This window comes from Triticum urartu, chromosome 4A (genome assembly GCF_056163025.1).
Source record: "Triticum urartu cultivar PI428250 chromosome 4A, HENAU_Tu73, whole genome shotgun sequence".
In the NCBI taxonomy this organism is placed as follows: domain Eukaryota; kingdom Viridiplantae; phylum Streptophyta; class Magnoliopsida; order Poales; family Poaceae; genus Triticum; species Triticum urartu.
This window is the reverse complement of record NC_141876.1, coordinates 458689001-458701981: the sequence shown is the minus strand read 5'-3', so window position 1 is coordinate 458701981 and position 12981 is coordinate 458689001. Positions and strand designations below refer to the sequence as shown.

Sequence of the window (12981 nt, the reverse complement as noted above, 5' to 3'; positions counted from 1 at the left end):
TTCTGGTAAGTTTAGAGCTCCTACTCCATCCCATAATGTAAGATGTTAGTGTAAAAAAATGTCTTACATTATGGGACGGAGGGAGTACTTTTCAGAATGCCTTCCTTCATAGGAGTCAAAAAGTAACTCATGTTAATTTCTGCCAGCAGATAAAAGAACACACAAGCAGCAACAATTTCAAACAACTCAGATATTACAGGTGCGCAGCACAAAACATATCATCCGTTCCTCTATACAGTTTATGCCCAACACTTGTGTGATCATATTGTGCTTATTCACTATATGCTTTATTCCAAGATATCCGCAAGCAAGCAAGCTGACACTTCTACAAAAACGCCAGGATCGGCAAAACTAACTCGTCTTATGAACACACACACACACACACACACGCACACACACACACACACACTTATCAGCGCGGACGCAGCACAAACATGAGAACTGGAAGAGTTTCCTTATTACCTCAATTTTGCATAGGCGGTAGGCAGCACGCATACACATATCAAAGCTTCTTCGGGAACTTGTATGTTTTCTTGAGGAACTTTGTGGCCGCCTCATCATACCGGTAGCACAAAACTCGCAGGATAGTGTTCGGGTCATTTGCGCTCCACTGGGCGGGCACACGAGGAGGTTTCGGGAAGCTAGATTTGGTTGGAGATCCCTGGCGTTCAGTAATCACTTGCTTGAAACGCTGGATGAGGGATTCTGTATCTGTTCGTAGGAGTGGCAGAACGCTCTTCACCTCCGATGAAGCCTTGTCAACCAGTTCATGTGGCAGGCCATCACCATTTGCTAAGTACAATCCTCTGAGGGCTCTGAAATCATTCTCTATGATCTGAGCGTCTTGAAGGGTGAAAGCACGTGTAGGTCCACCAGCAAGAAGCACCAGCAGGAACCCATCAAAGGAAGCTTTCATCAACGCGGTTATGAGATGGTCCCGCGGCTCATTACGCATTATGCCAGATATCACCCCAAGGGTAGAGTGAAGTTCTCTCAACAAAGGCTCCACCCTGTTTGACGCAGCACCACCAACATACAGCATGTCCAAGAGAACATGACTCAAATAACTGAATACCACCTTATGTGCTGTTGCGTCACACAGCTGACGGATGCCGTCTTGGCAACTTGCCTGGGATAGCTCAAACTTGATGTTCATTCCGTCAGTGGTGCCAATACCATCCTGAGATAATTCACTGTTCCGCAAACATTTTTTCGCCTTCTTCTTCAGATTCTCCACCTCAGTCCGGATGTAATGGAATGTATTTATTTGTACACAGAGTTCAGAAAGATCACATCCTTCCGACTTTCCAGTAGAAGATCCAACTTGCGATCCGCGATTCAGAAGAGCATGTGGCTTTTCCTTTTTCTTGAATAATTTGGATCCAACGTCGCATCTTGTTAAATGAGGCAGTTGTGGAGTAGCAGTACTCTCGGTCCCTGTGCACCAATGCTAAATGAATCCACCCTCGGTAAATTGAAATAATTTTACGGGAAAATAAGCTTCATGCTCAGACATACCATGGCAAGCTTTCGCTTTCGAGACATAATACTGTAGAATCCCATCTAGTCCAGCTGTTAAATCAGAAATCAAAGTAGAGTGCATTGATATGGGCAACTGAAAAAACGCATCTAAAATTTCATCAACCATCCTTAGCATCTCCATGGAAGAAGGAGCAAAGCTCTGCCTGTTAGCTTTTGGATTCCATGTCTGCATGCAGATTCACAAAATTAGAAGAATACTGGCATAGTGGTACGGTTATTCTGTAGTGATACCAGACTATACAGCATTGCGCAAAATAATGTGACAGAGCTCTTGGCATTCAATGATATCGACTATCCAATAGATGGTTGAGAATGGCTGCATATCAAAATATGCTAATCACTCAGGAAAGATATGCAATTGCAACATAGGAAAATGCACCTTCTATTATCCATATTAAAGTACAACACTAGTAGTTTATAACGTGCATCAGCCAGCTGCAGAAATAGACCAGCTGCAGAAATAGACTAATCTGATATAATAGCAAATATGAATAACATTGTAAAAGGCTAAATAACTGAATTTGCATGGTTACTACTATAGAAGTATAGATACGGTATGGGACATTGAGTAGGATCACCTCCTGCTGTAAACTTTGGTCAACCCATTCTTTAAGTTTGTCCACTCGTTCTTTCATCCAACCTTTGACCAGAGCAGAAATTGCATTTTCAGCTTCATACGGTGGCATCTGTCTAATCAATGACTTGCCTCCGTCATCACTATCCAGAAAGTCTTCAACTGCAATATTAACCAGATTCTTCTCTAACTTGTCAGCAGCGTTAAGCACTTGAGCCGTGTCTGGTGTGAACTTTGTACGCCCAACCATAAATTGCTTCAGCTCATTACCAAAGCAAGAATGAAGGGTTGTAACTGCAACACCAGAAGCAAGCGGGTGCCATTTCTTCAGTATTGGACTGTAGATATTTTTCTCCTTCGAAGCAAGGTCACTAATATCCTTCGCGAGGATTGCAAGAACTGGCACAGGATTCCTTGATGATCGCTTTGAGTCTGCCTCATCCATTCTCTGCACAAATCAACAGAGCGTCAGAATCAATGCATATTACTGGCATGAACACCAGAACGAGTGTCAACAGGCCAATATTAAGATCAAGCATTTTTTAACGCTCCCTAAAACTATAAATACGCAGATTAGTAATGCTGACAGTGATCAGTGATGTTTAATGTCCAATTTTGTAGCACGTTTAAAAACCATTGTCTCATGGTGACATAAAAGAAAATGGTGATAGTAACAATAAATGAGTATGAGACTTGCATTATTCGTCCTTTGAGTGAAGTGAGCCCAGCAGAACAATTCACAGTTTAAACTTACTTGAGCAAAAGCAGTACGGAGCGAGGACCGTATATAGGTTTCAATCTTGCCACGCACCACATCAGTCTTTTGTTTCCTTTTACCAGGGTATTTTTGAGATATATCTTCAAGAAGAATCTTCGCAGCTGAGACTCCTATTGCGACAATACCTTGCATCGAAACAATATTGCTAGCATTGAAAGTTTCATGGTAAGCTAGCAATCTTTTCTCTGTCCAACCCGTTATGGAACTTAAAATGGAGATCAATATGTCACAGTAATCTGGATCTTCTGTGGTTTTTGCATCTTTTACAACTACACTTAATTGATTCTCTGCAGCAGAAAGTAACTCCATATCTACTTGGTCTGATGTGGCAAAATGGTTGAACAACGCCCAGGTAAAGCAGAGATTGTGAAGCATCTGATTAATCCCAAGAATAACCCAAGTCTTCTTCAATAACCCCATCACTTCATCAATTTCATCAACCACAGTACCATTCTCACAATCAAAGCAAGCTTCTACCAACATTTGATAGATATGAAGATTGAATGGAAAGCCATCTGCCCAGTGACATTCATCAGAAATTCCACCTAGGGACCTACCAGCAAGGGACTTCACCGCACTGGATAGTTCCTGCATTGATTCCAAGTTCTTCTCGGTTTTAAGTGACTTATCATATGCTCTACTTATTATCTCTCGCAATGTCTGTGCATAAATGTCTGATTTGCTCAAGGGAATAAGTGGGTGAACCAGCAAACCAGCCTCAAGAAGCTTCAAGTTCCTAAACTGCCAGGCCTCGTACTCATGTGGATCAGGGAAATCTGATGCTTTAGATCGCTGCAGAAACTCTAAGGGCAAAATCATTGATTCTGCACGTCTACCTAGCTGCTTGAAGAAGAAAAGGTGGAATTAATCTTAATGGTCAAACTATTTTTGTACATGACAGAGATCTCTATTGTTTTACATGAATAAGTTCACATAGATGACGGTGGCTCAACTATACAAGTTAATGGTGCTCAAAGCAATTCACTTCCTAAAATAGAATGACTGCCAGTGTTAGAGCTTGACAAGTCCAGAACAAACAAGAATGTCGTACCAACTTAGCTCTATCTTGAAAAAAAAAAACTAACATACAGTTCATGTCTGATATGTCTAAAAGGAGACATGCATTTCAGGTTTTGCATGTCAATAATGACCTGAAATCAGAACAAAATAAGAATCAAAGGTACCCAAACAAATCTTAACGAGAGGGATATAAATATTAAATTCCATTTTTCAGTGGGTCCACATCTCACAGGTAGAGCATATATTGGTTATGATTTCAATGCTCAGTTTCTGCTAATCTATTCAGGTTATTGTTGCCAAAATGCTATGTGAGCAGTGAATAACTGAAGTATCTTTTTCCTTACATGGAATGACTGAAGTATTGACAGTGATAAGAATGAACGACTGATACAAGTCCATGAAAATATCCAATGGCAAATTATTCTTGACAGTTCACAGAGATTGTATCAGATAACTTATACCATAACTGCTAAACACCGCAACTGAAGTTTGAACAGTTCACCTTAGGAAACACAATTAGCAAATTTACACTCAGAGCTTGACGGGATGAAAAAAAAATGAATATCACTGCTTGTTTGATTTCATATTACACCCACAACATTATCTAAAAAAACTCTTATATGCAGAACCGAATACCAGGTTGACATGGACAATTTTTCTCCGTTGCCAATACCGGTCATAATTGGAGCCTATGTCTGCACTCAGGCGGTCAGGCCCCATGTAAAAGCAAGAAAACACCATCATTAAGCAACCATTGGAGCATAAAGTACAGGCTGCCAAAGGACAGAGACCATGAAGAAGGGAATAGGTACTTGCATCAATGATTCATGCAATATATCACTGTATTAAATTGTCATGCAGCAAAAAAAAACGAGCAAATTCCTTTCCACTTAATTACTCTACCTTATAAAAAAGCAGCTGGTCACCACATATCAGTTGCGATCTTAACCAATATAATACCTCAAGGAAAGTAAATTCCATATGATCTTCCCAATCTCAAGATCACCAAACTTAGACAAGCCACTGGCCGCTCAACGATCACACTATTTGGCCTACCAATCACACACCAATGACAGGCTAACACGAACCCAGACGAGAGATCTAATACAACTGTGAAGCCCACCGACACTGCAACAACCAGCGAGACAAGCAATCGAAAATAAATAAAGGGAAGCCACATTTCGAGGAAGCGAGATGCGACCTGGCCGGCGGCGATGCGGAGAAGCCCGCGGCGGATCCTCGAGTCGGCCTGCTCCGTGACACGTAAATTGACCCGCACCAGCTCCATCACCGTCTCTGGCCTCCGCGGCGCCTCCGTCCCGGCCTTAGATGACGCCGAGGGGCTGAGCCCGAGCGACCTCTTCACCTTGCTGGCCGCCGTCGACGTCCGCGAACGCTGCAGGCCGGAGGACGACGACGAGGAGGAGGTCGAGGTGGATGTGGAGGAGGTGGAACGGGCGCTGGCGGAGGAGGGGGCGGACTGGGGGATGTAGATGAGGGGCCTGCCGCCGGTGGCGCGGGAGGCGGCGACGAGGACCTCGTAGGCGGTGGTGCGGAGGTCGGCGTCGGAGAGCGGCACGCCGAGTCCGGGGAATGGGGCCGCGAGCGGCATCGCGGAGGAGGAGGTTGCGGTGGCAGCGGTGGCGGCGGCAGTTGCGAGGTCGCTCGAGAGGGAAGAGGTCCAGGAGGCGGAGGCGGAGGCGGAGCGGGAGTCGGGGAGGAGGCGCGCCATGCTGCCCATGCTTTCGGCTTTTTTTTCTTCTTTGTTTATTGTCATAGCTGCTGATCGGTTTTGGGGTTGGTTGGGGTGTGTTGTGTTTGAGTGAAACGTCTCGTTTGCAACAAACCACCGTATTACCCACAACCACAAATCTACTTTTATTTTCCCTTAGAATTAGACAAAGTTTCTTTTCCTTTTTTTGCGGGGGAGAATTAAACAAATTTTTTTTTGCGGGTAGAATTAAACAAAGTTACCTGTGAGCAACTCCAGCAACGCCCCATCTTAGAGCCGTCGGGGCAACTCTAGTGCGGACCAAACCTCTCGCAAATGTCTGGATTGAACGGTTCACGCATTCTTACCCATCTAATGTTGGTCACAAAAAATGTATGAACTGGTCCAGAAATCCCACAAACTGAAATCAACTCATAGGAGATTTCACGGAGTTTCAACATCCGCCACAACAAATTTCGATAACATGGACCCACCCAAATCGACTAGTGGAGCCTGCGCATTCGCACAATCACGCCCCTCCTCCCGTGTGAAAGCATGTCCTCTCCTGCTCCTTACGTCCCGATCATCATCTCCTCCCTCCGCTCCGTCGTTCGTCGACACGATAGAGTCGTCGGAGGAGCCGATGACGATGTTCGCCTGCAAGGTCGCATATGTAGGACCCAGGCCCGGATGTGTTCGCCTGCAAGGTCGTGTATGCACTATGCAAGGCCGGGGCCCCAAGGCAAAGGAGAAGGCATACAAGATGTAGAAGGCGGCGGCGGCCGATCAAGCCGACACTCATCGTCCAAAGTGCACCATCTTGTACCTCTGGCCCATCTAGCTGAAAGCCGACCTTTTACCACGTCGCGCAGAATTACCGCAAAAGTCCTTGTCCTCCTTCACCTCCGGTCATCAAGCACCGTCCACCATTGGCCTCAACAACGACTACCTCTTCACAAATTCTTATTCGGTCGACTCTTGTTCTTGAGTTGACATTGTTATAGCTTGTTGTGTTCTTCACAATTATGCGCTATCACAAGGGATTGATGACTTTATTATACCGGAAGTGACATGGACCATCCGACCAATTCGAACATCAAGGCAACTAGCAAGTGACACTAGGATCATGGTGGACCGTAGGCTACAAATGGCAGCTACAAATGTGGAAAGATGGACAACTAATGTATGCTAATCTATGAGTGTGGCACACTCCATGTATCTGTGATGTTTATGGCTGGGCAGATTGTACCAGTTACTACATTTGAACCATGTATTTGTGATGTTTATGCAACTACATTTTAATTTATTTGATGGTTGGATAGATTGTATCTTTTACTATATTTGAACCATGTATTTGTGGTGTTTATGCAACTACCTTTGAATCTATTTGATGGCTAGATATTGTATCATTTACTATATTTGAACCATGTATTTGTGATGTTGATGCAACTACATTTAAATTTATTTCTTGGATGGACAGAAATGGACTCCGGGAGTGTTGAAATCACTACTGCAAGTGGAAATTCCGGAAGAGCTGGGATCATTGTATGGATCAATTCCATGACCAAAACCATGCTTCGGTTTTTTTGCTAGTCTTGTTGCTGATGGGAAGAGAACTTCAAGTGGATTCAGGGATGTGCACAATAGACATTGTGATGCTGTTTTGAACGAGCAGTTCAAGCTAGCTGTCATCGGGGATCAAAACAGAGACCATCTCAAGAAGTAGAGGAAGATTTGGGGAAGGGTAGTCAATTTGAAGAATTTAAGTGAACTTCTATCGGATGAAGATACTTGCACAATTAGGCTCGCGATAAGCACTATGCAGGGCATTGTATGGTATGCTTCTCACCCACAAATCTAATGCCATTTTATCTCTGCATTATGCTAATCATTTGCACATTGTTTGTAGACCCACAAAGCTGATGCCCCATTCTTGAATACCTCAATGGAATACTATCATGTCATGTCTTCCATTTATGGGACAACCGGGGCTAAGGGGCTGAATGCTAGGTCTGGTAATGATCTTCTTTCTATTAATCACGAAGGCGAGGAGAATGGTGAGGTTAACACATCACCAAATGTTGTTGAGTCTTCTCACCCCAAAGCACCACCCAAAAAGAAGGCCAAGGTAAAGCACGTTGTTGATGATCCATTAGTTATCACTCTCAAAGATGGGTTCAAACTTGTGGCTGGAGCGCTTGTGAAGTCTAGTGGAGATGATGATGATATACCCGATGACCTTTGGGATGAAGTCTCCACATTGCCAGATTTTAATGAAGAGCACCTAGCCCACTAGTATGCTCATCTTGTGGACAACTTCAAGACTGCAAGAGCCTTCATGAAACTTTCCCAAACCAACAAAGTTGTTTGGGTGAGTAGGTATGTGAAGAAGAACTTCTAAATTCAATATGGTTGTATGGCTGTCAAGTATGTGAACTTGACATGTATGGTTGCACTTTGGTTGCTTTTGGAGAATTCGTATGAGACATGTATTGTTGTCAAGTATGTGAACTTGACATGTATGGCTCTATTGCACTTTAGTTGCTTTTGGAAATTTGGTATGTGAAGTAGACATGTATGTCAACTATGTGCACCTTGTTGAAATTTGTGTTATGTGTGTTGTCGTTTATGTGTCAAGCTTGTCAATATATGTTGTTATGTTGTCTTTCTTGAAAATACAAATGAAATCCTGCCAAAATTTTGAATTTTATGGCATTCCATTTTTCATTCCGTGCTTCCAATCAAACACCGGAACAGAACCAAATCATTCTACTTTTTTTCTCCTACCAAACACACGACTCGAACCGACCCATTCCTCGGGAATAGAACCATTCCATTCCATGATAGTTGATTCCCCAACCAAACACACCCTTTATGTTTTGCGTCTCTAAACTTTTACTACTCATAATTCTTCATGCATGTTTATCATGTTAAACTTATATGCATGTTGACATTACTCAGAGTTCACAATTTGCTATGCATTGTCATGTTCTTCATGATAAATCTCATTACACTACTAGTTTTGATTCCATGATATAGGGGGAGTTCGCCACAATTTCAACATGCCATATGCATTTGCATTCAAAAGAAAATTCTTCAATATGCACATATTCATGACGAGTTCTCTCTATATAATGGAATCGAAATCCTTAGTTTTACTTCAACTTTTATTCGTCCCTGTTGAGACTTTAACCACTTTTATTGATCACCAAAAGGGGGTGATTGTAAGTGCATATAGTGCCCCCCTTGTAGGTTTTGCCGGATTAATGACAGAAGTGGTTAAGGAACTAATGTGTTTGTGAGTATATGCAGGTGAAACTTCGCGAGGATTTGGTTTAACCTATGATGTATGACTCATAAAAATATTTTGACAACACTGAAATGTTTGGTGTGCTCATTGTAGAATTGGCGTGAAGATTTATAGTTCTTTACTAGTTCATTTTATTCTTCTTCGAGTCAGTAGAACAAGCCATAGTGTTAAGGGGTTCCAAGTGTTACTGAGACAGTCTATCTTTAAGTGTGGTCAATCGAACCTATCTTTTCATAGTTGAAGCCTTGAAAATATCCTTCCAGCCACAGTCTTCAAACTTGCATGTCGAAGGTGATTCTGCGAACACATGAGTTCATTCGCCAAAGAGTTAGGAAGCATATTGTAAGGTTGTCCTACTACGAAGAATTTGAGAGTTCAGATTTCCGACTATTATGACAGCTCATGACAACATGTTGGTATGCGTGTCTTGTCCAATGGTTGTATCGGCCCATCAGGTAGTGACCCCGGCTATAAATAGCCTCTACCTCCACTCATTTGCGGTTGGCTGCTCCGCGTGATTCGAGACAAGTCTGAGCAAACCATCTTCCTGAAGAATTTTGAGTAAATCCTAAGTGCGGAAAACCCTAGAGCTAATAGGTAAATGATTGAGTATCACTGAAGAAAGTTCACTGAACACTTGTTAATCTTGAAGACCGAGCATCTTTGAGACAGTTCAGTGTTCGTTTAGAGCATCCAACCTGTGAATTTGCCGAATAAAAAGTTCGTGACGGTCTGAAGATCACCACAAGATCTACCGCAAGTGTTGGGTGAGTTTTAAGTGAGCTTGGCTCAAAGAGAATAGGGTGGGGACTTCCGTGTCTTTCGAGCTTTGGCACAACCCCTCCAACTAGAAGTAGAGTTGTGCCAACTTGATCCGAGTCAACAAATCATGTGCCTTCACTCCTTTTATTAACTCTACTTTGTGCAATATGCCTTGTGTAAAGAATTTGTCTCCTCCTCTCTCTGAAGACTTTCTCCGAATGCTTATCTTTCCCGTTGCTATGCACTATGCTTAGTTCCGTATTCAGTTTTGTTGTATTGAAGTGTTTCTGCCTCTTCATTAGAAGTCATACTGCTACTTCGTTTTCATGCTATCATCTGTTTTGTTATCATTGTTTCAGTTCTGATCGGATGTATGTTTAAGTTTACTGCTTCCTAGCTTAAGTTTTCCTTTAGTACTTCTTCGGTATTAGTTCGTGTTGTTCTGTTTTTTTCCTGATTACTTTGTTTTCTTCAAAGAATTAACCCTTTTGAAGTAGCTCTTTCGAAAAAATTGTTGAAATCTTCCATTCACCCCCCCCCCCCCGGTTGATTAACTTGATCTTACAGTATCTTAGATAACTAGATGATTTTCCCCGCGCGTTGCTGCGGGATTTTAAAGATTAATTTTGAATATGTTCTATATGAATAAAATGATCTAAATCTAAAGCTATTATTTTCGAAAGTAATTACATGTGAACAAAGAGTATGCATGTACGTTGGACTATTGGAGATGTAACAATTAAATTGGGGTATGCATGTGCTACAAAATAGTTCTAGTGGATGATGACGTGGCACATTTGGTGATGTGGAGGGCTGCATGTTGAGAGAATTAGACTTAGTGGGGATCAACTATTTATGTATTACAGATTAGTTTTGCAAGTGAAAATTTTCTTTACCTTCCTTTTTGTAAAATCTTCAAACCATGTCAGACATTCACTATCATGCACAACATGTATGCTATTGTTTACTTTTCTGCTTTACGTTGGACAGTTTTTTTACTTGGAATTTGAAAATAGAGCAGATGTGTTGGAAAGCATGGATCCACCACACTGGTGCCCATGTGGCCATGCCCAAAATTAACTGTAATGCACATAGAACAGATGGAGTACATTATTGTTTCATAAAAAGCATAGCCCTTACATGTTACAACCATGGTGTCTTTATTGGGAAGAAAACACATACAACTCATTGTGACAATGGTGGCAAAAGAAGCCCCAGCTCCCAGTGACGAGAGTTCAGTCTTGGCCTACTCAAATGCCGCCGTTCCCTGGCAGCCGCCGTCATTCTTGGCGACATTACCACTTCTTCAAGCAATCTGAAAACTCACAGCGATATATACGTTAGTATCGGTAGTATAAACCGAAAGGAACGAAGAAAAGAAGTTGGAATTTGATTAGAGAAAGTTATATTTGCCTTCAGATGCCTCTTGGCAGCATCAAGCAAGGCCAGCGGGACATTTTGGGTTTGCTTATACGCTTCGATCATGTTCATCTCCTCGGTGTATCTCTCAAGGTTGGGCCTGCCTTTGGCGATCTCGTAGTTCCTCAAGTGAGAGTAGTATATCTGAACCCTCTCCAAGATCGTCACGTAGGCAATATCCACCTGCAAAGATAAATTGAAGCAAGCATTGTCACAACTCACAAACATTCCGGTGGGAATTAAAGCAGAAGGCATTTGGATTAAGCTCGAATGGATTAGCATAGCATACCAAGCTAAATTGGCCAAGGAAGAACGGGCCGTCGCTGAACTTGGACAAGGCAGCTTCGATCTTGTCTAGAGCAGCAACTGTCGAACAAAAGGATGTAATTACGCTCGAGCAATGTGAACTAATCCGAAACGGCATTCCTATGATTCGGAAAGTAGTTGCAGAGATGGTTCTTAGTTACCAGCTTCGTCTGACATGGCCACTTGGGAGATCAAGGGCGAGTAGAGTGCTTTGGTAAAGGCGTCAGCGTAAGCAATCAGCTCATCGGCGAACTGCCTCTTTGCGGGATCCTGGCAATCGACACATCCAAAGATTACAGCAAGACTGAAACATCATTTTCTTCCCTACGGTGAATGGGCTATATCATCTGATCTTACTTGAGGAAGCAGTGCCGGGCCGTGGAAGTTGCTGTCGATGTACTTGATCAAATCCAAGCTCTCTCCGGTGACCTTGCCGTCGTGCTCCAGGGAAGGCACCTTTATATGGAGTGGGGGGAAGACGATAAAGGCATCTGTATAGGATGATCATATATGTCGGTGAGGTGTGTGTGGGCACGTACCGTGCCCTGTGGGTAAACCTTCTCCTTGTACCATGCTGGCTTGTCCTCCAGATTGATGGCGACCAGCTTGATCTCCTCCTGCAGGCCCTGCACAGAACGACGCACGAAAAAAGAACAGGGTTTCCGTTTGTTCTTCTTCTCCACGCAAGGTTCAGTGATGGATGGAAGATGTGACTTGGCATCGGCCTGCAAGTACCTTGCAGTTCCGGGTAACCCAGGCGCGCTGAGCAAACGGGCAGATGTAGCAAATATACAGTCTTCACGTACGTACGTCGTCGCACCGCACATAATCAACCGACAGCTCGTGAAATGGATCCTCATGGATGCAGAAGTGAAGCTTACTAGTAGTGGTAGGTGGTTGGTTACCTGGTGGTGCCATCGAAGAGGGGAGGGGGCTCGGAGACGGCGCCCAGTGCAGGCGGGAGCACTTCTTTCGTGGACCTGGCCGGTGCTGCAGCTGCGGCCATTGCGATGTAGGAGTACGTAGTACGTGGCAGGGACGTGACAAGTAAGAGGCAGTGGTCGCTCGAGTCGTCTGAATGAGTATCTGATGCGTTGGTTTGGTGACTGGTGAGCGAGTCGTCCCCTCCCGGGTAGGGTATTTATGCGTCGCCGGGGGGAGATGGGAGCCAAGTTGGCGACCGGAAGAAATGGGATGACAGAAGGAAGGAAGGAAGGAAGGTCTCTTCCGGCTAATCGTACGTCTCCGTCATCGGGGACGATCGGGTCGTGCACCTAGCTATCTGTTGGTCCCACCAAATCGGGCTGCGGTGTGTTGTCGCTTTTGACGGGGGTGACGTAACTGATTGGATCATCATCTTCAGCGGCAGCCCGCGCGGGTGTTGTATAATGACGTTTGTTCTCAGCATTTGACGTAATCGATTGGGTCATCTTTCGGAGGCGAATCTGCTTCCAGTAGAATGGCTGCAACTGCTATTTATTTATTTTTGAAATAGAACATTCCTATAAGAGCAAGTACAATAGCTCTTAGTCAGCTGGCTTTAAGGTCTTGTACTCCCT

At 43.6% G+C, this 12981-nt stretch overlaps 2 protein-coding genes and 1 pseudogene across 3 annotated transcripts; 1 reads left to right on the top strand and 2 right to left on the bottom strand.

Annotated features, from left to right (window-relative positions):
* Positions 1–150: 150 nt before the first annotated feature.
* LOC125552051 (protein unc-13 homolog) lies at positions 151–5709 on the bottom strand. The gene is made up of 5 exons (XM_048715511.2): positions 5116–5709; positions 2871–3734; positions 2121–2564; positions 1519–1708; positions 151–1437 (listed from the first exon to the last, which is right to left on the bottom strand). Exons 1-5 carry the CDS (start codon positions 5689–5691, stop codon positions 503–505), a joined length of 3009 nt encoding a protein of 1002 aa, XP_048571468.2. The 5' UTR covers positions 5692–5709; the 3' UTR covers positions 151–502.
* Positions 5710–7107: 1398 nt separating this feature from the next.
* LOC147976157 (uncharacterized) lies at positions 7108–8218 on the top strand (annotated as a pseudogene).
* Positions 8219–10791: 2573 nt separating this feature from the next.
* LOC125553943 (protein IN2-1-like) lies at positions 10792–12554 on the bottom strand. Of its 2 annotated transcripts, XM_087519738.1 has the most exons (8): positions 12328–12552; positions 12158–12218; positions 11962–12048; positions 11780–11878; positions 11584–11692; positions 11406–11482; positions 11111–11299; positions 10792–11012 (listed from the first exon to the last, which is right to left on the bottom strand). In XM_087519738.1, exons 1-8 carry the CDS (start codon positions 12426–12428, stop codon positions 11004–11006), a joined length of 732 nt encoding a protein of 243 aa, XP_087375864.1. In that variant the 5' UTR covers positions 12429–12552; the 3' UTR covers positions 10792–11003. The 2 variants fall into 2 exon arrangements, with proteins under 2 accessions (XP_087375864.1, XP_087375863.1); XM_087519737.1 differs by lacking the exon at positions 10792–11012 and having other exon boundaries at positions 11021–11299; positions 12328–12554.
* Between the last annotated feature and the right edge of the window lie 427 nt (positions 12555–12981).

Bases quoted from the DNA above. Each gene is read 5' to 3' on its own strand.
- LOC125552051 (XM_048715511.2), bottom strand. From the start codon at position 5,691: ATGACAATAAACAAAGAAGAAAAAAAAGCCGAAAGCATGGGCAGCATG. The intron at 2,565-2,870 runs GTAAGTTTAAAC...TGATTTGTGCAG, and splicing joins TCCGTACTGCTTTTGCTCAA to AGAATGGATGAGGCAGACTC. The intron at 1,438-1,518 runs GTATGTCTGAGC...ATTGGTGCACAG, and splicing joins GAAAGCGAAAGCTTGCCATG to GGACCGAGAGTACTGCTACT.
- LOC125553943 (XM_087519737.1), bottom strand. From the start codon at position 12,428: ATGGCCGCAGCTGCAGCACCGGCCAGGTCCACGAAAGAAGTGCTCCCG. The intron at 12,049-12,157 runs GTACTTGCAGGC...CGTTCTGTGCAG, and splicing joins GGGTTACCCGGAACTGCAAG to GGCCTGCAGGAGGAGATCAA. The intron at 11,300-11,405 runs GTATGCTATGCT...TTATCTTTGCAG, and splicing joins TCCTTGGCCAATTTAGCTTG to GTGGATATTGCCTACGTGAC.